The sequence below is a fragment of the Perognathus longimembris genome, chromosome 9 (genome assembly GCF_023159225.1).
Source record: "Perognathus longimembris pacificus isolate PPM17 chromosome 9, ASM2315922v1, whole genome shotgun sequence".
Taxonomy (NCBI): Eukaryota; Metazoa; Chordata; class Mammalia; order Rodentia; family Heteromyidae; genus Perognathus; species Perognathus longimembris.
In genome coordinates this window covers 63,570,892-63,595,556 of record NC_063169.1, presented here as the reverse complement: position 1 = coordinate 63,595,556, position 24,665 = coordinate 63,570,892, and the positions used below count along the sequence as shown (strand labels likewise).

Sequence of the window (24,665 nt, the reverse complement as noted above, 5' to 3'; positions counted from 1 at the left end):
TTTGGCCTTAACTTTGTTTTCTCATCTTTCCCAGGGGTCAGTTTGAGGCTAGGATTCTCCTGCCTCCCTTCAGAAGAGCCGGGATTACAGCTGTGCATTAACATGCCCTCAGGCCTTTTCAGTTCAAATACCTTCTTTTCTCTCTTTTCTGAGGCCCACATTTCCTGGCTGCCTGGCTTCTCGGGGGCTCTAGATTGGACATTCTAGTATCTTCAAAGAGAGTGAGGCAGTTACACCAGATTTCAGGAAGATGAGTAGATTATGACAAATGCTACAGCGTTCGACGAGCTGAATTTCTCTTTGAGATCTAGACCCCATGTGTTCCTGAGAAGACTAGGTAACGCCTCTGGAGCCTTGTAAACTCTCTTCTAAGCATGTCGGCCACGTTGCCCAGTGAAGTAATAGCCTCAGCAATGTGTCAAATGTGGAGCTTTTCACCAAAAAAAAGAAAATCACAAAAGTGATTATTCCATATAATAGACTACAAGACAGCCAGCAAAAAAGAAAAAGCAAGGCTGCTAAGTCGTGCTTGTCATCTGAGCTACTCAGGGGGCTGAGATCTGAAGATCATAGTTCAAAGCAAGCCCAGGTTAAAAAACAAAACAAAACTGGGTGTCTCTAATTTACCACCAATAAGTTGACGGTAGCTAGGGCACAAGTGAAAAAGATAAGAGACAGAGCCCATGCCCCAAGTTAAAGCCCCAGTGTTGGCACACACACACACACACACACACACACACACACACACACACACAAGAATAGAGCTACATATGCTGGCATGACTGAAGATATGGTACAGCCTACATGATCCAGTTTTTAATAAATAGCTAGGCACAAGATAATACATACAATATAATGTTGATGCTACCAAAATGTGTGTGTATGCAAAACTCAGGAGAAATTGTCAGCACTATCAACACTATTTACTTATGAAGAAATAGAGACTGGGGGCTGGGAATATGGCCTAGTGGCGAGAGTGCTTGCCTTGTATACATGAAGCCCTGGATTCAAATCCCCAGCACCACATATACAGAAAACGGCCAGAAGTAGAACTGTGGCTCAAGTGGCAGAGTGCTAGCCTTGAGCAAAAAGAAGCCAGGGACAGTGCTCAGGCCCTGAGTCGAAGGCCCAGGACTGGCCAAAAAAAGAAAAAGAAAAGAAAGGAAATAGAGACTGAACCAAGTGCTAGTAATCCTAGCCACCCAGGAAGCTGAGATCTGAGGATCAAGGTTTGAAGTCAGCTTGGTCAAGAAAGTCCGTGAGACTCTTATCTCCAAGTAACCACCAAAAGACATGAAACTGTGGCTCCAGTCATAATAAGAGTTCTAGCCTTGAACAAAAATGCTCACAGACAGTACACAAGCCTTGAGTTCACACACACACACGCCCACACACACACACACACACACTCACACAAAAGAAAGAGGGAAAAAGAGAAGGAGTGGTTGGATTTTTAGATAAGGCCAGAGAAGAGTTAAACTTTCCTCATCAGCCACATTTTACTCTATAACAATGAATCTTGCATGATCATTTGTTACTTAAAAAAAATAATTAACAAAGAAAAAGGATGTTTGAAAACTTGCAAATAGACACTGGCCTAGCACCCACCATTTCATTTCTTTTCCTGATTCTGCTACTGTCTCATCATCTGCTGTGACACCCATAGTTTCAGCAATAAACAGAACAACCTGGACCTTGTTAAGCGAGAGAAAGTGCCACCATTCTTCTGTACAAAATAGGAAAAAGTCTCCATGAGACCTGTGCTTTTCACTCTCCAAATATTTCTATAAAGAACAAACAACCGCAAAATGCAGGCAGAGGCTCCAGGAAGCTATGGTCCAGTGGGTCACAGAGCTAGGGGCAGCTCTCTCTGACTTGCCACTTGTCCAAGCTGGGCCAGGTGCTCTTTGCGTTCAGCTGATCCAAGCCTTTCTCACCCGGGGACCTGGGTCTCTTCTTTGAAGAGGCTGGCTTTACCTTTGACTTTCACCCTACACTTGGCAGGATACCATATGGCCTGTGGCGTGGTCCTGCACCCTACCTGTTGGGTACTAACAGCTCTTTGGCCATAAGAACAAGAACAGGTCTGTATCTTGACTCCTGCTTGTCAACTTCGCCAGCTCCAGTCAGATGGCAGGCCTCACCTGTAGGTCCCTTGTAAAAGCACTTGCTCCTACAGGGGACGCAGCCTGATGGTAAGAATCCTACCGCATGCCATACTAATTGATTCAGTATTGTTTTGTTTTGAGTTTGAAGTCAGGTCTGATAGCTTGTGAAACAGGCACTCTTCTGCTTGGACCATGACTTTAGCCTTGATTTTAGTTTCTTACATCTGTTAGTTTCCTTTCCTATAACACAGAGAGTGAGTCATTAGAGTGCTGATTTACTAACCTCAGGGATTTATGAGATGAATCATAGAAATAAATACATAGATCGAGCCTAGAGTGGGGCAAGTGCTTATTAAATGTCCACCATCATCAATAGGAAGTGCTAAATTTTCAGACTAGCCCAACTCACCCCTGCTAGGATCTAAAGACATGACCCTCCCACCCCGCCCAAACCAGTCCATTATTACTTATCATTTCCTGAGGAGTTGAATGATATGTGTTTACCCTTAAGTAATTCTCTTCCCATTCTCTAACTTGCAGGATTATATTCACGCAGATGAGTAGAAATCATGTAAAACTCTTGGTCCTATCCCTAAAATACCTATTGCAGTCAGCATCAGGCTGTCAGAGCTGGAAACCCTTCTAATGCTTGGAAAAGCGAGCAAAAAACAAAATGTAAGAAAAATAGCAATTTATCCAAACCTCTTAACAAAATGCATCTAAATATATTTTAAAGCAACTGCACATTATACTCTGTCAAAGACCAGTGTGAACATCCTAACGCACCTTTGGTGATGATGTGATTTAGACACGCATTCAATTCTGGGCTTTAGAGACAATGTATTTGCCTCTTGTACTCAAGGACTGCAAAGACAATGAGCATCTATGATCAAAGGAAGCCAAAAACGATTAAGCCAAACTGCTGAATACACTGTTTACTGCTTCACACAACCTGAATTTTTCTCATTTGCTTCCTACTCCAAATAGGGAAGAGTAGCTAAATTTTATTTAACAAAATACATCTCAAGATGTGTTGAATTTGGCATAATTACTTCTTTGCAATCTACTCGCTTTCTCCTGATTAATAATTTGGGACCATTCCCAACTCACATTCTGAAGCAGCAATTATAAAGGTCATTATGAAGTTTGGCTTTTTTTTCCCCTTTCTTTCTTTTTTCAAATTTACTAAAAACGTGAGGCTTGTGCGGGAACATAGCCTGTTCTCCTGGGGAATGCTCTCCCAGAAAGAGAAGATTCTATTTTTTCTGTCACTGTCAAAAACATAGCAAGCTGAATGGACGTTAGACTCTCCCTGCCTTATGAGAAAGTGTATGTCAACAAATCACACATTCAACAAATGTAAATTGAAAAATAGTGACTTCTAATTGTATGCTATACAAGTTAAACAGGACTGCCATTATTTAAGTGAGGAAAGGCTAGAATAAAGCTCTACAGAAGGAAGTGGTGCCATGGCTCAAGTGTTAGAGCACTAGCTTAAGCACAAAGAAGCTCAAGGACAGTGCCTAAGCCCTGAGTTCAAGCCTCACAACCGACAAAAAAAAACAAGAAGAAAACATTTCAAATTCTTAAAAAAAAAAAAAAAGAAAGAAAGCTCTACAAAAACAAGTAGTGTTGCAATAAAATAAAATAAAATAAAGGAGACTCTGTAAGTCTGCTCTGTCTGTAAGAAGTGCTTGGTTCCTATGCACCAATCCAGTCTGCAGCTTTTCAGGACATTTAACTAATTTTTCATGAACATCCTTTCTTTTCCCCTTCCTCATCCACCAGAGTCAGTCAGAGTTGGATTTTGCTCACTAAAATCTAGAAGCTCTAATGAATACATGAAATGATTTTTCTAAAATGACACAGGTGATAAGTCATAATGGTGGTAACTATATTTCTGAGGTAATTTATTTATGACATGTCATTTCTCATGTTATAATCACTTTGTTAGCAGCATTTTATAAACTGCAACAAACTATGATCCAATTTTACAAATTACAAATGTGAAAATGCACAGAAGAATGATCGTGCTATTTCATGTATCATAATAGGACAAATGAAAGGGAAAGAGAAAGGTTAATGAATGTGAAGCCCAGTTTTTCCAACCCCTCTTCATCTGCCACCATACTAGCAGCGACAAAGCAGACAGTATATAATGTTTCCTTATAAATTATTTCTTAGAAGAATGCTACTGTAATCTGAAACATATGCCTTTTCATAACTGCCTAACACATTTAATTAGTAACTAAAACAAAGAATGTTGAAGAGAGGAAGAAGTCTCATAGAAATACATCAGTCTAACCTGCTATTTCTTGATAAGTGATTCAGACGTGGCTTTCTACTTTTATCTCAACTATACTATAAAGTATCTCAATGTCATCATACCAGAAACTAAATCACAATGATTTCTCAGCTCAGGTATGATTCTGCATAAGCAAGAGTCATCCTAAACAAGAAAGCATCAGACCAGATATACTAGTGGTCTTATTTCTGCTTAAAATGCAAAGCTGAACTCCTTAAGTGAAAAAAATGAAGCAATTGAAAACAAGAGATTAATTCAGAGATAAAATACACACAAACACACACACACACACACACACACATCAGACTGGAAAGGATTAAGAGAGAGAGTGGAACAGAACACATTTCAGATGCAATGCTCTTCTAATCCATTGCTTGATGGCCCAAATATGTCACTTTTTAATGTCTTCAAGCATCAGCTTAAAATTCTTCACCTGCCCTAACTCAACATCTTAGAAGGACCTTCCTCTCCTTCGAATCCATTCTGAACACTTCCGGTCATACTTCCTAATCCATGCCACCTCTCGTCAGCGAAGCAGCCGTTGCTTCCATGTTGGGAAGGTCTGGCTCCCACCACACCAGCCAACTATCCATGGCCTTTTCTGTCTCCCTAAGTCCACCCAACTTCCTGCACCCCTCATTTCATCTCTTTCCCCACCCCTTTCACCACAGACAAAGCGAACTATGCACAAGCGAAGGAATGAATTATTTTCTCGAGGAGATGAAAATGAGAGGCTCCCCAAACTAAAATGTGCATCGATGGAGGAGATTCAGAAGTGTGAGTCATAGGAAAAAGTTGAACGTCGTTAGAAAGAAAAATCACAAAGAAACCCACAAACTTTCCAAGATACTTGCTAAACTTCTAAAAATCCTCTGCATCTGCTCTACAGTAAGAAAAAAGCAGCTGATCACAGAAGTCCATTAGCCCAGTGAAGATCCCCCTCATGTCCTTGCACCTTGCAGGGCCAAGCTCAGGGCCTCCAGAGCATCAGCCTCCTGTGAAGGGGGCGTTTCCTGGCTCCATGATGTCTTAAAGCCAGAGCTATATGCTTAGTGCAGTAAGAAGAGGTGACAGAAGGAAGGAAATTAGGAGGAAGAGAAGGAGGAGGAAAAGAGAGGATAAAAACGGAGGAAGAGAGGAAGGAGGGCAAGAAGAGGGGAAGACAGTTAAAGAGGAAGGAGAGGAAGTAAAATGAGAAAAGATGTTCAATTGCTTTCATTTTTTCCCCCACCTGCTTCAAGATGACTTTTCTATCCTTTGTCCAACGGCCTTCAGAATCAAAACAACTATGTAATTTCTGAATGAAGAGGTGAGGGCAGAAAAGGTTAGTAATGTCCGAAGTCCCTTCGGAGGTCATTGGTGCATGGACAGACCCAGGTGGACAAGATCAAGCATTTTCTCTAGATGGATGGCCACGTGTAGGGGAGCACCCCGATCAACTGTGTGCAGACCATGTGCGAAGCTGGCATGCAAGCAAGGAAGCCCTCAGAACCCACCCCCCGCCCACGGCTGACTCTTCCCCTCCAGGTGGGGATTGGAGGAGGCAAGTACCATTGTGAGTACGGGATGGTATGATCTTTCCCTGGCTGAGCAAGCTGAGATGCCCGGTAGTGTTATTCACACCAACTCCTTCCTTCCCCAGCACTGCTGTGGCTTCTTTATAACCCCTAAACCATAATATTCCATTGTGTTCGGCTACCTGGTGTCCACCAAGCACAATTTCACTCGCACTACAGACTGATGAAGTGAAAGCTGCACGGAATGCAGGCGTGTGCTCCTGCAAGACATGGCACTTCCAAAAGAAAGGATGACGGACTTGACAGAGACCCAGGACTCTTTCTCTATGAAGGAGAGAGTAAGAGAAAATGCTAGCATAAAATCAGCTCGCCGGCTGCAAAACAAAGCAATAATGTGGTGTCTGTATAACACACGTAAAGGATTGTCAAAAATAAAAATACAGAGGAGAAAAAGAACACAAATGTATCCATCATCCTAGCAAAGGTTATATTTTGTGTTATCCGCCTTCTAAAGTCTCTTCATAATGCTTTCTCTGTCTATATCTTTATCTGGTTATATATATATATATATATATATATATATGTATATATATATGTGTATATATATGTATATATATCCACGTATCCACAGATGCATATACCCCTGTGTATGTGTTTGAGTGTATGTGCCTATACATAAAAGGAAAAGATGTCTATAAGAAAGGTTTGATTCAAACTTTTCTCCTTCCCTAGATTCACAAAACATGGCCATGTAAAAGGCATTTTAGAAGGAAGAACTGCCACATGGCCTCTCGAAACTACTTCTATTTTCTAGGAAAACCAGAGTCAAGCTCAGGGATCATGACTACGGTGCTCTTTCATGGTTCCGAAAGGGGCTGTAGGAAGGAGGTGGCAAAGAGGAGAAGGGTGCTTAGCCCCAAGGCTGAGCTGACACTGGCCTAGCCCTTCCAGCTTCTCGCCCGGACTCGCACAGTCGGGAGCAACACAGCTGAGACAGTGGAGGGCGTCCATTTGTGGGGTGCACGCCACTTGATCCATAGAGCTAACCTTCAGGGAAAGGATTGGATAAGGAGAATAAAGAAGAGACAAATTGACATGTTCATCACTCTATCATAGTATAAAATTGATACAAAGCTGCCCAAACCATTTTCTACCTGGTCTGAGACCAGTTTTACTGCCATGGTTTTAAAAATTAAAGAGTGCATCTGAGGTTCTCATCGGCTGATTGTTCGTGTGGAAGGCTTCATGGCAGCTTTTAGAAACAACAGTCACTCGCCCGTTTCTAAATGTTCTTCATAAATATCCTCACAGGACCAAGCCTGCAGGAAAAAAAATCAAGAATGCTGTAAACAGCAACATTATACTGTCTAAGCTAGGGTTACTTAAATAAATTTTTCCGTAGGACCTGATGTTTTCCTCTACATCATAAAAAAAATCAGTTGTAGTACATTTGTATAATTGCTGCATTACATATTACTACAGAGAAGTATCTTTAGGTTTTATTAACATCAGTCCCCTGGCACATTTCACAATTAAGTCAAAATTGTACCTTGGTCACACCATCTTGGAAATAAAGCTTTATTCAACCTTTGGATGCACAGTAGACATATTGCTAATGCCGTAGGAAAGGTTATGCATCTGGAAGAGGCTTAAGATATGTTACAAGCAGTTAAAACCTAAGATGTTGTAAAATACTATCTGATGCTGCAAAGCTCAGATCATGCAGAACTGGGCATGCGCTCACGAACCAGCCTTGTTACGTGCAGTGAAGGGAACTCCAATGCGCCTGGGACAGACGCCATCTAAATGACTCTTCTTGTCCCTGCCCCCTGAACTAGGAGCATTTCCTTCTGAAAGACCCCCCCCCCAAATGTCCCTTTACACATCTTCAAGATGTATTCTGCAGTGCTGTGGTCTATTGTGTGTGTTTTTAATTAATTAGTTTACTTATTGTCAAAGTGATGTAGAGAGGGGTTACAGTTTCATACGTAAGGCCACGCGTAGATCTCACCACCTTTCAACTCAATCTTCGTTGAGCTTGGGGAAGTTATATGGACTGATGAATCCCTGAATTTGTTGGGCTGCTAAAATAAAACAGTTGTTCAAAGTATTTATTACATGAATACACACACACACACACACACACACACACACACACACACACACAGTCCCTGACAAGTTAGCCTTCTCTCTGGGGAAGATATTATGAAGTTGGCCAGAGAGAGACCCCTGGGTGTCCACAATGAATATGCGCTAAGAGAAGCAAGGAAAAAAAGAATTGAAATAGAGTAGGGCAGAAAGATCCATCTCTACACTAGAGACCAAGGGGAAACAAAATAGGGAGCCGGGGGCCGGGGACTCTCCCCTGTAATCCTGGCTTCTCAGGAAGCGGAGATCTGAGGACTGGAGCTGGAAGCCAGCCTACACAGACAAATCCACGAGACTCCTTTCTCCAATTAAGCATCCAAAAGAGGGAAGTAGTGGTGTGGATCAAGTGGTGGCACCCCAACATAAGGAGGAAAATGCCAAGAGACAGCACAGGGCCCGGAGCTCCAACCCAAGAACCCATGCAAAGAATGAATGGATGGAGAAGAAAACCACTGATGCGGTGATGTATTATGCTATCATGGCAATGGTTCATAGCCCTGCAGAGGGCTCTTGTAATCATTTTCAAATGCAATCTCCTATTTGTAAGCACCACAGAATAGATAATTATGAATTTTGTCCATCTTAAGGATGAAAGGGGTGGCATTGATTGAGATATATTGTATTCATACACTGCTTTGGTAAATAGCAATTCTTTTGCACAGCCACTTCAAGATAGTTTTAAAAATAAGAAAAAACTAAGAAAAACTTTTTAAAAAAATGATCATTTGTCTTCTAGGGTATATAAAGGAAGCATTGTGTATCCCATTAGTGAAATAACCTCAGCCACTCTGAAAATCATTTTGCTCAGATTTTAACCTCCAAAGTTCATCATTCTAAAGGTAATCCAGCAATTCATCTATAAATTCTTAAATCTACTGATTTAAAAATCTCTCTACTCATTCAGTTTGAATTTCCTAACATATGATTTTAAAACTGCCAAGTGAGTCAGATGAAGATAATGTTCATTTGAATAAAATTTAAAATCCATTTACTCTTTCTCAAAGAAAATACAGGATAAGTGCCTATTACAGAAAGAAACTCTAATTTAATAATTAAGTCTTTCCTTTGTTCCTTTATTTCTTAGCAAGTAAAAAGACCAAAATCTCTTTTCCTTCCATCTAAAAGAAGATGGAAAATTGGGTAAAATCACAGTAGTGCCTTGGCTTTAGTCTGTTTTTCTCAAGTAATGTATAGCTTTCACTTAAAAAAAAATCAAATCTACTTGCTAACTCAGACATGAGTGTGGAATTAACACTGTAATAGCAAAAAGTTCTGCAAAGTAGATAGTAGACTTATTATAGATTTTTCTTACCTATGACATTTGCAACAAAAAGTAGGGTAAGTGAATAGCAGAACAAATCTGAATATATCATGTGGAAATGACATGGTAGATAGTTCAGAAATGATTAGCCTACCTTTTAAAATATACTTTTCTCACAATGAGAATCAGGAAAACAGATCTTTCTCTTCCAAAAGGGTATAAGCCAGTACTTTGCTAGGAAAACTTTAGAAGGATTCTGCTATGGGCCACTACTGCAAGGTTTTGTCCAAATAGTGTCAGCAATCATTTGAAGGGCTAGCTACTGCCCTTTCAAAGATGTGCCCATTAAAGCCTATCTATAATTTTTGTAGGAAATTATTGCCACTCCTAAGTGGGGCTTTCTAATGGCATTGTTGATGAGTTTAACCACTATATATGGGCACAAACTACCACTTTAATGGAAATAGTCCATGCAATGACCAGAACAGAACCACTTAGTAGGGAAATTGGAAATTTAATTTCAATCAGATGAACAAAAAGTAAAGAAGAATGCTTGAAGTGGTAGCATAAAAAAATACCAGCGATTAAAAACATTTGGAACCTTTTCTTACCCTTCAAAGGCATTTGTTGCCATGGTTTTTAAAGACCTCTGAAAGCTCCGGCTGTATCCACAAAAGCTGCCAAGAAATTGGGGTTCTATACTGATTTTATTTGTCAAAAGTATTTTGTCTTAATTATCTCCAAGATAAAGACCACTTGGCTAAAGGAGGAGAAAGGGAGGGGGGAAAAAGAACCACTGTCATTTCACAGGTAGGAAGATTAAGATTTTACCTCTATGAGACCTTCTTCAAATGCATTTGTGCATGTGGATACATGGGTCTCATTTTTGTACTGTCCCACTGAAGAATGATAGACACTTAACATGAGTACATAATGTACATAATTTCTAGATTGTGGCTTTCATGAGCTATCTTTGCTTTTCCCTGATGACAAGTAAGGTCAAATATCTACCAAGTATATCATTACCTGGGGACTATGCTCTTCTTTGAGAAAGACTCGGTATAAACGCCTTCACTTGAAAACTGTCTGGCAGGTCACCTGTGTACAAACTCTTCTGCTAATCAGCTTCAATAGTTTTCATTTTCCTCTCTACTACACAGTACTCATGGTAGTACAGACAGAGTTTAAAAAAAAAAAAACAACAGAGTGCAACTCATGAAAGGAATACACAAAGTCTGGGTTGCAAAGGGGTCTGTGAGCTCCCATGGTGTGAATGATTCCAACATCATTGCCAAATACCTTGATTCTTGTCTCAACATCATAAAAATGCTCATATTTGTTCCCACATTCACTATGTCTACAGCATAATATACTGGTACCAGCGTGTTCTCTTTTAAAATGTGAGTTCTTGAACAGCATCCTTTGACCATATTGTGCTAATTCATGGTTTTTCTGTTTAGAAATTCCCTGAACATATCTTTCATAATAAATATATTTCTTACAAAGTTTTGGTAAAATGCAGGAAGCTCTTACAATATACTATTAATGAGAACCAAAGGAAGGTTTCTGCCACAGTTTGGATTAGTATCCTCGGAATATCTAAGTATTAAGGTTGGCCTCCATCCCTGGTGTTCTTAGCAGGTGTTAGACCCTCTAAGAGGCAGAGACGAATGGGAGGTTTTTAGGTCATTTAGGTCATATGCCCTACAGTGGGATATGGGATTCAAGGCCCCTTCATCCTTTTCATGCTAGACATGAGATGAATGGCATTCTGCCTTGATGCACTGCCTCTCTACCAGTTCCCAAAGCAACATGGACAACTGACCATGGACCAAAACCTCCAGAACAGCGAGTTAAGCATCTCTCTCCTCTTTTCCAGTTGGTTGTCTTAGGTATTTTGTTAGTCATGCAAAACTCACTGAACCAGCTGTTTCCTTTCTTTCTTTCTTTCTTCCTTCCTTCCTTCCTTCCTTCCTTCCTTCCTTCCTTTTTTCTTTCTTTCCTTCTTTCTTTCTTTCTTTGCAAGTCCTGGGGCTTGAACTCGGCTTTGAGCACTGTCCTTGAGCCTCTTTTTTGCTCAAGGCTAGCACTATTACTACTTGAGCCACAGCACCACTTCTGACTTTTTCTGTGTATGTGGTACTGAGTAATCAAACCCAGGGTTTCGTGCATGCTAGGAAAACACTACCACTAAGCCCAGCGCCTTCTTTACAAATTTTAAGAAGTATTTAAACCGTTCTTTTCATCATATGTCTCTTTGATATTAATTGAGAAAATGGATTCTGACACCCCACTCCCCCCACAACCCCTAGACTGTTTATAGAGCTGCTTCTGTTGCTGTGGCTATTGAGAAGTCCAGGTAAATCTAGAAAGAAATTCAATAGTCATCTTTGTGGAAGTTCCAGAAATCTAGTTTGCCTACTGTCTACCTCACACAAATAGAAACTTTGAAACAACTAAACAGATAAGCAAGAACCACTAAAAAGATAAACTACAACAAGATTGTGTAACCCCTTGAACATTGTCTAAGGATTTTTCCATGAGTCATGGAAATTATTAAAAGATTCTGCCCAGAGGACTGGCAAAATTAGTGATTTGCTGTACAAACACTAGTAGATTGGCAGGTTTCAGAATGGCTCATGAGAAGGAAAAGCAAGTGAATCAAATGGTTGAGATGAAGAAAAGAGATAGGAACATTGAATTATAGTGATGGTTCTAGTTACAGATAAGACAGGGGAATCTAAATAATGAGAGTGGGTGGACATGTGTGTAACTAATCGATGCAATAACATTGTGCTAGAGCTCTGATGAGATGCATTCAGGGTATGGGCAGCAAAATAAAACAATGGCTAGAACGAACTCCCAGGTTTGAAGTGTTGGTGTCTGAGACCAGGGAAAAGGCATTGACACACACCAGGGTCAGGAGGACTGGCTGGTGGCAGAGGAAACAGATTGTGGTCACTGAGAGGTCAGGGAGCAAGAACTTGACTAGGGCTTACCCCTGTGATCCAAGATAATCAGAAGGCTGATATCTGAAGATCAAGGTTTAGAGCCAGCCCAGGCCAACGATTCTGAGAGACTCTACTTTGAACAACTCAACTTTGAACAACTTACAGTTAAGCAAGATGAAGAGCAGGAGGCTGACATGTTTTGTGAGAGGGTGGATACGGTGCAAAGGAGCGGGAGGAGAGGGAGCAGATGAGTGGAGAGAGGAAAAGTAGGTGAAAACGGTTGTAATACTGAGTGGCCATATGTGAAAATGGAACCATGTAACAACATGAGGGGAAAGTGGGGTTGGAAGAGACAGGGGAGAAGGATGGAAGAGGCGCCATTGATCAAGATGCATTGTACTCACAAACCGACATGCTGACTCGAAACCCCTTTGGACAGCCACTTCGAATCAAATAAATCATTAAAAATACAAATGGATAAAAAGTTATTTCTGTAGCTGTAGACACATATGTACTAAAATCCCATTTAGTCTTTAAAAATATAAAATGCTTGGCCGAGTGCTTCTGGCTGATGCCTGTCATCCTAGCTAAGCAGGAGGCTAAGACCTGAGAATCGAGGTTCAAAGCTAGCCCAGGCAGGAAATTCAGGAAGACTCTTATCCCCAATGAAGCACCAAAAAATTGGAAGTGGAGCTGTAGCTCAAGTGCTAGATCACTAGCCTTAAGCAAAACTATAGCTCAGGGACAATGCCCAGACCTTGAGTTCAAGCCCCAGGACCAGCAAAAATATTATATATATTTATATATTTTAAATATATATTTATATGTCATATTTATAACATGTATGCTTATAGTTTTATAGAGGTTATGTATTATATTTATGAATTTATTAGATGTAATCTATATTTATAAATGAAAATATATAAATATATATTTCTTTCTTTGCAACAGGAACAGAAACTTTAAAACATTATATTATACACCCCAGACACACGGACTCAGGATCTTGCTGACATATGGAATCTAAGCAAGTGTCTCTCGTGCACAGTGAAGGAAGAACAGTGCTTCCCGTTGGTGGGGAAGGGGGAGGGGATGGGACATGACAATGGCGTTGAGTTGCAGTTAGACAGGAGTAAGATGTTCCAGTATGCTACTGCTTGGTACTAAAAGAAGAACTGATGATAACCTGTTTTAGAGCTCAACAATTCTGAAAAGCTTTTTGAATTGTTTCATCACATGTCAATGACAAATGTTAAGGGAGATAAGTAGGTTTCTCCTGACTTGAATATTATGCAACGCAAACATGTATCAATATACCACCCAGCTTTGCATAAATACACATCCATCTCTATGTATGCACAGTCGAGACTATTCTGCAAGCAACCTAGGGAACGGTTTGCGACACTCGTTTGGGTTGGAGAAGGCAGAAGGACTGTAGACAGCAACCTGAATGCATGAAGCTGGCCGAGGGAGACCTGGTTCTTCCAAGCAAAAGCACAGAACAACACCTGTGAGCTCGGGGTCTGAGGAGAAGAAAAGGTTGGTGTGTTGGGGAAGAGAAGAAAGGCCAGTGTGGCTGGGTTACAGTGGAGAAACAGCAGTGGAAAGATGTAGGATGCTTTTAGGTGGTAGGAAGGAACTTTTCCTGAAGAGCCCTCGAACAGGTGGCAGCGCCAGCTCACACAACTTGCTGAACCACCTAGAAGTCTTCTCTGCTGTTGCATGGGGACTGGCTTGTGTGGAGATCAAAGGTTTATTCTTGGAGTTGAATATACTAACTGGTTCTCAACTGAATCTCTGAGGAGACTTTGGAGATAAAATCATCAAGTGAACAGGGTGGGAAGGAGCCTCTCCCCTCTCCTCATCCCCTAGCCACACCGGACAAGGAGGAATAATCAAGCCAGGTGACTAGCCATGAATGTGAGATTAGGTGTGAAAACTATCTCCCCCACCCCCTTTGGAGAAAACATCCTAGCCCTCAAGCCTGAAGTGACTAAGTTCTTTTTATGACAGAGGTCTCCGAAGTGAGTGGAGCCAGCTACACAGGCCTCTCCTCAGCTGTTGTAGGAGCTATCCAGGGTGCTGGATGATCTCGCCCTAAAGCTTTGTAAGGGCCTAGAGACCAGGCTCAGATCTAAGGCACCCCACTGTATTGAACCATAGCCAGATTCTACCCTGACACCATGTCCCTCCACTGAGAAGCCACACCATGACCCCCCCCACACACACACCTGAGAAGCAACACCTGCTGGGATTATGTCTGTTGGATCTAATGTTGAGCAACGTCTGCATATACCAGGTAGATTACAAAATGGTAGCATAGTTAAGAGTTGTGCATGGGGCTGGGGATATAGCCTAGCGGCAAGAGTGCCTGCCTCGGATACACGAGGCCCTAGGTTCGATTCCCCAGCACCACATATACAGAAAACGGCCAGAAGCGGCGCTGTGGCTCAAGTGGCAGAGTGCTAGCCTTGAGCGGGAAGAAGCCAGGGACAGTGCTCAGGCCCTGAGTCCAAGGCCCAGGACTGGCAAAAAAAAAAAAAAAGAGTTGTGCGGGTAGGGGTGGGTCCCTCTGTGTCTTGTGGCTTTTGGAAATAATGACGTATGAAAGCAACAAGATCAGCAAATTCCTTTTTTTCTTTGAACTAATACTCAAAAGTAATATATGACTGCTGAGCCTGTTAGCAGATGGGCTTATAAAACTCAGCTAGTGTAGGGTCTTTCTCTCTCTCTCAAGACATAAATCTATGCCCCCAGTGGTTAATAAATCCATAAAATATATAATTTCATCCTCTAATAGGAGCCTTACTTTGCTTCTTAAGAGGTACATTCAACTGAAGGCCACTACTCAATTTTATAAGTAATCAAGTTTGTACATTAAGTAGTGGATGGAAATCTGTATGCTTTCAAGTCAAACATTTTTCCTCTTCAACCAAAACACTTAGAACAAGAGAAGACTCTTATATATACTCATTCCCTCTCTCTTCCCAAGGAACAAGAGAAACAGCATCTCAGAACTTTCCACCTACGTGTCAAACTCTTCAGTGTCCTTAACTGGCTCTGAGGGTCAATGTGATTTACAAAGAGACACACGAGATCAGGACAACTTCTCAGTTCCGGGCTATCAAGACTATGATGAAAAACCCTTAAACTTATTCTGCTATGTTACCTTTTATAATCCTGAAAAAGGTGAAATATATGGAAAAGAAAAGGAATGGATAACTTTGCTTTGACACAGTCTAAGACTGAATATATGGCCAAGTAATGGCATTGTTTCATTTCACGGTAAGTCAGTTTCATTCATTTTCATCCATATTCTCCTTTTCTTCCTGGTTTTCGCTCACCTATTCAACCGAAGACTGAACACTCATTTCTTCCTCTACCTCGCTTACCTGACTCATTCTTCAGGTTTCCTTTTAGTCAGGAAACATTCTCTGAGAGCTGTACATGGCCCATCTCCAGAAGGGAGTGAAGCTTAGACTCTGGTAAAACGCTACAGTCACCGCTACCTCCCTTCCTGGAAATAACTGACACTTGCTCAGTTTCCATGCTCATTCGATCACTCGAGCCAATCTTCCAGCCAACTTTCTGCTAGTTCCTTGGAGATGGATTCTCAAGGACTTCTCAAATCTCCATCTTCCAGATCTTTGCCTCTAGAGAAGCCAGGACTACAGGCATGAGCCATGGTGGCTGGATGCTACAGTCTTACAGAACAAAAATGTCTTTCCATCCCTATAATCCTACATATAAAAACAGTGATATTTTCTTCTCTTATATTCATCTCTTATACTTTACTTGGTGGTGCTTTGTCTTTTCCAACTTACTTTCTAATTGTATCATGAGAATATATACTTCTGCTTTCCAAAATAAACTTCCCAGATAAATTCTGAATCTTGACATTATGGATTGTGTCTTACATATTTTTCAATTTCACTGACAATATCTAGATAGATACAGTATTTTCGGTAAAATATAAATAATCAAAACTTTGAGTCTTAAAGCCACATATTTTCCTGCAAATAACAAAACTTGCATAATAGAAAACTGTTTGAATTAAATAATGAATTAGCAAATTATGACCACAGAATAAATAAAATTATTCTGGCAAAGAACCACTCCCAGTTATCTGGCTTCTCTTTGGCCACAGTAACAAAGCTAAGAGCTAACATACACACAAAGCATAACTTACACAAACTAAAATAGTTGCTTATACAAAAGCCGTGGGGATCACAGCCCTAAATCACATTTTATTCAGGAGAAAACTAAGCCTCAGATAAATGGCTTGTCCAAGTGCATAATTGAACCTATTTACTAGCCATATCATAATGATAAACTTTCTCACCACAAAATTAAATGTCTACTGACCATAATGACATTTCAGATTTTGTAAAGTCAAATATATGATAAAAAAAAAACAAAAAATTGAGGTGTATGTCAAAAAAAAATCCTTAAGGGCCTTAAACTAACCTAAACCAAGTCATAAATTGCATTTCTTCTGAATTAAGATAGCATCAACCAGCAAAATTAGTAGTGTCATAGACATTTACTACAGAGAATATCATTATTTTTCATAAAAATACCAACAAAGAAGTCTAATCCTTCTGACTGAATTCTCAAAGATGTTGAAAGCAGTAAGTGTCAAAGAAAATGCTTTTAAAATGGATCATATTGACCTCACAGGCTATTCTATTAAGATATGAACAGCTTTAAAAAATACCACTGGCAATGGAAGAAAAAAAATACATAGTTGGTGCCAACCCATTTTTATCGTGCAGCAGGGCTGTAAGGAGGCCCAGCAGAAAGTTCCTGAAAACCACTCCTTCTGTCCATGTCTAATAGTCCAGCAGACTCTTGTTTCCAACAAATTCCTCAAGTCTAGATTGGTGTGGAGAGAATCACACAAAAACTCCCTCAGATGCAGTCTTAGTATTTATATGCCAAGCTTCACTGAAGCTGAAAAAGGAATAAGAACAGGAAAAAAAATGTTCTGCTATTAAGACCAAAATAAATAAGCCCAAAGAAACCTCAATTGCCATCAGACCTTTGGTCCTGTGACAAAAAGGATCTTTAACATAGATCCTGGATATAGAAAAAAAAAAACTGCCTGGCTTTTTCCAAAGGTATCCTCCATAAATGCAACACTGAAAATATTCCTGGTATAAAAATGTATATGGCTGGCAGTCTGTCCGAGAAGAACAATAGGTTGTTAGAACTGGACATTTAATAACTACTTGGTACAGATGATACGTCCCTTTTACCACGTCACCAGATATTAAATCTGCTCGTGTTAGCAAAAGGTCATGTCATCCACTGAGACAAGAAAGAGAGGGAGCAGAAGAAGGGAACAAGTTGAATAAGAATTGGTTCTGGAACAAAGATCAGAACAGAATAGTTACCTGGACAAGGCTACGACAGAGAGATAATTACACACAGACACTGTCACAACATCTCATTGAAGCTGAAATGTGAGGATCCACCTCCCCTCATCTCTCAATCAGGCCAGAGACATTTCCTATTTGACCACAAAGACACAGCTACCGAAATCCTCCATCAACAGAATTGCTCAAGACTCCCCGGATCTTGCCGAGAAGAAGAAGCAGAATTACTCAAGCACAACCGCTCTGGCGTCTGTCAGCTCCTTCTCCTGGGAGTCTCGCTTTTGTCATGTGTCTACCGGAATACCAGTAAACCTAGCAGGCATTTCTGTTCAGTGCAGATGACTGATCAGGTGGTCCTTCTGCTTTTAGAGGAAAAATAATAATCATCGACTATGTTGTTTTCAACACACTATTACCTTGGATACTTCTCTTGAAGAAGGCCTTACAGCCTTCACAGGACCAGACTCCATAATGGTAGCCAGAGGCATAGTCATTGCACACCGCGCAGTAGCGCGTCTCCTTGGCAGATTCCATCGCCAGGCTTCCCTTGTCGCTGTTACTGCCCAATCTCTCTCGGCTACTCTGGCGTCGATTATCTGAACTTGGCCTGTAGGGAAAGAAAAAAGAAGAGGGGGGGAAAAAAACAACCACCAATGAGTCCATTAGCATTAGAAAAGCAAATCGTGCACGTTCTGAAGAATGAGAGACCTAGGAGATGGAGAAGATCCACTTTATTCTGACATTTTGAAATGATGAATCATAATGTAAGCTAATCTGTCCTTACCTCTTGCCGTCTGTTATGGCAAAAGGTGTTTGCCTGTTCTATTAACCTTGAGGAAGAATTGTTTATTGAAACTTGTTCATGAAATAGACTGTCTACCCCAGAATCCATTGCCTATAAAATGACAAAATGAAAGTAGGCAGGTTTCTCCTAGACTTCTTCATTTCCTAAGGAATCCACAATTAATTCAGAAACAGTAGAAACCAACACTTATTCCAATGCTAGACCACACAAAGGGTCATTAGAAAATAGGGACAAAGCAGAAAACAGCTGCTGCATTTGAAGCCCAGATGAACAAATGACAGCACAGAATGCACATATGAAACTGTAACCCCTCTGTAACATCACTTTGACAATAAAGAAATGAAAGAAAGAAATTACAATTCCAAATTTCTTTGGTCATTGTTACAAGGGAAGCCCGGATGTCAGTTTCCACAGCCTGACCCCATAATTGGAGAATGCTATTCTTCTATATTCAATGGTCTTCTTTAAAACATGTGGAGTGAGCAGAGCCAAGAAACACAGATGCATACCCTCACCTTTAAAACTTCTGGGGAGAAAGTCTATCCCAAGACTGAAACCGGAAATGCACAGTAAGGAAGCAAAGATCTGGGGGAACCAAGAAAATACTTGTAAAAATGTTCTGAGAATGGGAGAGTAATCCATAATGCTAAGGGAGTCAGAGAAGCCCAGTGAAACAGAATGTGAAGTAGGAGTTGAGCTACAAGATGCTTAGCAATGCGTTTTAAAGGGTGGGTAGATGCAGAAGCAAAAACCAAGGAATCAGGAGGAGAAGGGGAATGAAAGTCAGTGCTCTGAAGTCTTAGATGAGAAGGAAACAAAAAAAGAGAGAGTATAGTAGCTAAAGGGTATAACACACACACACACACACACACACACACACACACACACACACACCAGAAAAGGATTTTTGCAGTAGAAGAGACTTACAAATATGTCAATCAGGCTGAAGGAAATAGACCAAGAGAGGAGCAATGGCTGAAGACACAGAGAAGATAAGCGAGTGAAAACAAGAAGGAAACCAGAGCATTTGACATTACAGACATGGTCCTAAATCATAGCCTAAATAAAGATACCTTGAAGGAGACTGGAAGAAGGGAGGCCAGGAAAGAGAGGCTGCACCTCTCATGGGATGAGGTGGAGAAGTAGCTGCTACACTGACCCGGGATTTCTGAGGCCAGTGCAAAGAAAGGCGATGGTACGATTGGGAGTGGACGGCCCGGGTCCAGCACCATGCCTGGTATAGTGTGGGCACTTAATATATTTGCATGAGTGGAGGATGTTGGGAAGCAAACTAGGAAAGAGAGTTTACAGATGGTGAGAGGGTAAGTAGAGCTTCCTATGAAGTTTTCGAAGCAAAATGGAGATGAGAAAGAGTCAACCGACATGGTAACGTCTAGAACCTCTGGGTTCAGGAAGCTCCCACTTCTTGCTTCCATTCCTTGCCCAAGTCATCAGGCCACACAGAGGTCTCCTGATTCTCCTCTCACGGCCCCGCTTTCCTTGCAGCTCAGGTTTTATAACCCTTCCTTGGCTGTCTCGCTCATTAATATTGTACACAATTTTGTGATGGTGGCTGGCAAACTAGATGGGCCATAAAAGTCACAAAACATTGGCTCTTTGGATTGAGTATGTCTGAGTTTGCCAACTTTCTCCACTCTAAATAACTTAGCTCCAAGGTTGGCAGCCTCAAATAGGATTTCTTTATTTTTTAATGATCCTTCGAGAACCCTGGCTTGCAGTTTCCAATTCTCCTTCGTGTTCTATTCCCCATCTCTTTCCATTTCATCACTCCCCCTCAACAACCTCATATCTTTTTACTGTCTGTTTACTAATGTCTTGTGCATGATTCAAGTCACTAGGAAGCAGTTGGGAACTCCACATTGTACAAAGTCGCTGCCTTTGAGGAGGGGTCATAGAAAGCATGAGATAGGGGGCTGGGAATATGGCCTCGTGGCAAGAGTGCTTGCCTTGTATACATGAAGCCCTGGGTTCGATTCCCCCGCACCACATACATAGGAAAACGGCCGTAAGTGGCGCTGTGGCTCAAGTGGCAGAGTGCTAGCATTGAGAAAAAAAAAAAAAAAAGCATGAGATAGGCAGATTAAGTGCCTTAGAAACTTCATTGGTTGCTGCAGTCCCTCTAACCTCAGGACCCAGAACACAGCAGGCACTCAATACATGCGTACTGAATGAGGAGGGACTTGGATGCATTCAAGATGCCCAATATCCTCAACACCCTACATAACAAAATAAGATTGATTGTTGAACAAGAGGGGTATCACATGTACCAGTGCCCTTGTAGATGCATTATGCAACAATATGAAAGAAGGTCTTGCAAAAATGTTAGAGTAAGAAAAATGCATGTCATAAATGCACAAAATAAATGTAGAGAATATGATTTATCAGTTACTATAAAAAAAAGATGATGGGGCTGGGAATATGGCCTAGTGGTAAAGTGCTTGCCTCATATACATGAAGCCTTGGGTTCGATTCCTCAGAACCACATACACAGAAAAAGCTGGAAGTGGGTGCAGTGGCTCAAGTGGCAGAGTGCTAGCCTTGAGCAAAAAGAAGCCAAGGACAGTGCTCAGGCCCTGAGTTCAAGCCCCAGGACTGGCAAAAAAAAGGAAAGAAAGAAGTAAAGAAGGAAAGAGAAAGAAAGAAAGAAAGAAAGAAAGAAAGAAAGAAAGAAAGAAAGAAAGAAAGAAAGAAAGAACGAACAAAAGAAAGAAAGAAGGAAAGAAAGAAAGAAAGAAAGAAGGAAGGAAGGAAGGAAAGAGAGAGGGAGGGAGGGAGGGAGGGAGGGAAGGAGGAAGGAAGGAAGGAAGGAAGGAAGGAAGGAAGGAAGGAAGGAAGGAAGGAAGGAAGGAAGGAAGGAAGGAAGGAAGAAAGGAAGGAAGGAAGGAGAAAAATAAAATGTGGTGTATATATACACAATGGAATTTTACTCATCCACTTCAAAGAACAACACTGTATCATTTGTGAAAAAACAGAAAAATCTGTTTAAAAAATTTATTTTAAATGAAGTAAGGCTCAGAGAGACAAAGGGTGAATTTTTCTCGTGTACAGGGGAGCCAGATTTAGCTTATAAACTTAGAAGTAAATACATTGGGTGTTATGCAAGTATATACAAATATATTAACTGATGTATGGTAGATTCAAGGGAGAGCTCAAATAGTATAATTCCTTACAAAGGCAAAGGCAAAGTTCAACAAAACAAACACTAGTGGCGATGGGGGTAAATGAATGAAGAAAAGGAGAGGAGGAGAACACAGTCAAGAATTCAGAAGGGTGAGGGGCGGCTAGGAATGTTGAAAGACGTGACATTGACCAAGATACAATGTTTACATAAATTGCTTTGTAATATGGCAACTACCCTATACGGATACTTAAAGATAAATAAAAATAAAACTGCACTGAAGGAGGAGAAGAGGAGGAGGAGGAAGAGGAAGAGTTGCAGGATGGATGGGAAAATAGAAGGGAAGGGAGAGACGGAGAGGAAGAGGATGGAAGGAAAACCGTGCTTCCTGAGGACATATTTCACAAAGCTAGGAGAACTGTCCCCTCTCTAGAAAGGCAGTTTCATTAAGCACTGGTGAAGTAACTTCCTACCATTCTTCCTCCAAGTCAACCCCAAAGCCAGGTGCATTCACTTCCCTTGCAAAGCACTTAGCACAATTTCCATGTCTCCTGCACAGCACACCCACAAATCTGGGTGATTATTCCTAAGTGCTTGTTCCTCTCACAAACAGGAAACTCCAACAAGGGGAGAATCACAGCTCATCTGATTCCAGTTTGAACCAACACAAAATAGGTCCTTATTTTCTAAATGCACCTAAACATTCTCTAGACGCACCCCCTCCCTCTAACCCACCACCACATTGGTCAGTTCTTGTTTCAAAACACTCTGCGGATGGGTGTTTTCGATTTTTCAAGAAGATTCCAAAGTAAAAGTAGTATCCGCCTAGAGAATCAAGGCTAAAGGTTCAAGTTTTCTGCTCCAACTCCTATTTGTCTTTTGGTCGTTCCTTAGGCAATCCATGATAGATGGCTCACACGGTGTGCGGCCCCTCTACAGCTCCCCCGGCGCCCACACACCTCTGGCCCTCCGGGAGAGCCAAGCCTGAGTTCCACAAGTGAAGTCAGGACTTAACCCAAGTCCTCCCGCTCCTGCTGCTTCAGTGCTGACTTCTTCCAGCAGTCACACCATCCCTAAGTCTCCTTGGCCACATACCAGCTTGACCTCCAGCAACAGCTCCACCTCCAGCTCCTTTCCCTTTGCCATTGGCTTACCGGGCTCCTAAGTACCCGTGTTGCTAGGGTTCACCCTCCACTCCCCGTCTTTTCTGGTTGATGTGCTCTTTGTGGGGTGTCAGCAGCAGCATAGCCACAGCCGAATGTCATACCGCAGCCTTCCTGGACTCCAACTTCATGAGCTAATTACGCGTGCGGCTCACTCCGCCTTATCTTTTGAACACACCCACCTGATCTCTCGCTGAAGGCAGGAAAACTCCCCGTCTGGGTCTCAGGGAGAAAGCTCACTCCTCCTCCCGGCCTGCGCTTTGCCGATGCCTTCAAGCAAGCTGCTCTTTCTGCCTCAACCTCCACCTCATCCCTGAGAAACTCTTCCTTGCACTCCTTCCATTCCAACTTGATGTCCTCTGGGAAGTTCCCCCTCCAGAGTAGAGCTGTTCCTCCATGGCTCTCTGCCACTCCAAGAAGACTCCTGGACCTTTCCAGAACCCCAAAGGACCAATTGGATCTGCCCCCTGCCCTCCATTCCCAAGTGCCAGTGAGAGGTGGGGCTCATGCCCAGCCATCCTGCCTTTGGCTCCTCACTTTGCCAGGCCATCCCCGCCCAGAGCCTCCTTCCTGGCTACTCAATAGGGGGCTCCTTCTGTCAAGTGAAAATGAACTCTACCGAAACTACAAGAATCTGAAAAAAAAGAGAATCGTGAACTTTATTTATTTTGAAAACTTCAAATTAAATGATTCCTCAAAGTCCGGTGCCAGGAGCTCACACCCATAAAACCTTAGCTACTCCAGAGACTGAAATCTGGTGATATTAGTGCAAAACCAGCCTGAGCCAGAATGTCTGTGAGACTCTTACCTCCAATCAACCACCAGAAAATGGAGTTGTAGTTTAAATGGTAAAGTGTTAGCCTTGAGCAAAAAGGTCTAGAGACAGCACCTAGGCTCTGAATTTAAGCCCCAGTACCTATACACACAAACACACACAGAGAGAGAGAGAGAGAGAGAGAGAACACAAGCACACAGAATTAATAGCACCTCAGAAGATTCATACAGTCAGAGAACTGCAAAGCCCCAGAGCACTGGCTCTGGACACAGTGCAAACCTGGGAATCTTCACCCCAAGGCATTGAGCGCCCAAGGGCAAAGCATTTCAGAATCATTGCCTCACCCCTAAGCCCAGAAACTCCATCAGAAATCACTTGCGATTATTGATTATAAGACCAATAACACTACAGGATGGGGGCAATTTAATCTCTAAGACAAAGGTTGAAAATTCTATTGAGTCCCATGAAAACACAGAGTTAATGGGAGTAGCAGTGCAACAGGAGAATGTCTTGATGGAAGGTTGAATATTTCCTAAAAATTTGATTGCAGAAAATCTCTAGTGTAACTCCCAAATAAATAGAAAATGATGTGTCATTAATGGTCACATACAAGAGTTTTGAAATTCTTTATGCACAAAGACCATTAGTATTCACCATTGAACATGCAAGGCTCTTTGTACAATGTCAAGAGGTTTTCCCACTCACTTAAGAAAAATGTCTTCACCCCAAAATACAAGCGAGCACTGATTTGCCACACTAATGGAAAGCAAGAATAGCCTGGCATCAAGTCCCCGAAAAACCCATTTAGTCAATATCTTCTTACCCTTTATCAGTTACTAATGTGTAACCAAATGAGCCAATTTGAGCTTTATCACCTCTCCTTTTTCTACTCACACCAATCTCTTACAAGTGCTAATGAATGGCGAGGTCTAGGAGCCCAAAGATACAAGAAGCAAGGTGTGCGGGTGGTACCCAAGAGGAGCGAAAGAGAACTATGGACTTGACTCCACACCTTTTTTTCTTTAAAAAAAAGTTTTTTTAAAAAAATCAGATGTCCAATGTAAGTTCCACAGAAAATATGATGGGAGAAGAATGATACATCGATGTGCATACAG

At 41.5% G+C, this 24,665-nt stretch overlaps 1 protein-coding gene across 7 annotated transcripts in view; it reads right to left on the bottom strand.

Moving 5' to 3' along the window:
- Positions 1 to 24,665, bottom strand: part of Esr1 (estrogen receptor 1) — a 321,561-nt gene that overhangs the window by 181,451 nt on the left and 115,445 nt on the right. For 6 of the 7 annotated variants that reach the window (XM_048354300.1, XM_048354303.1, XM_048354302.1 and 3 more), the window contains one exon: positions 18,079 to 18,275. In XM_048354300.1, the coding sequence (XP_048210257.1) occupies positions 18,079 to 18,275 (197 nt within the window). The remainder of the gene's footprint in view (positions 1 to 18,078; positions 18,276 to 24,665) is intronic. The other variant, XM_048354305.1, reaches the window with a different exon arrangement.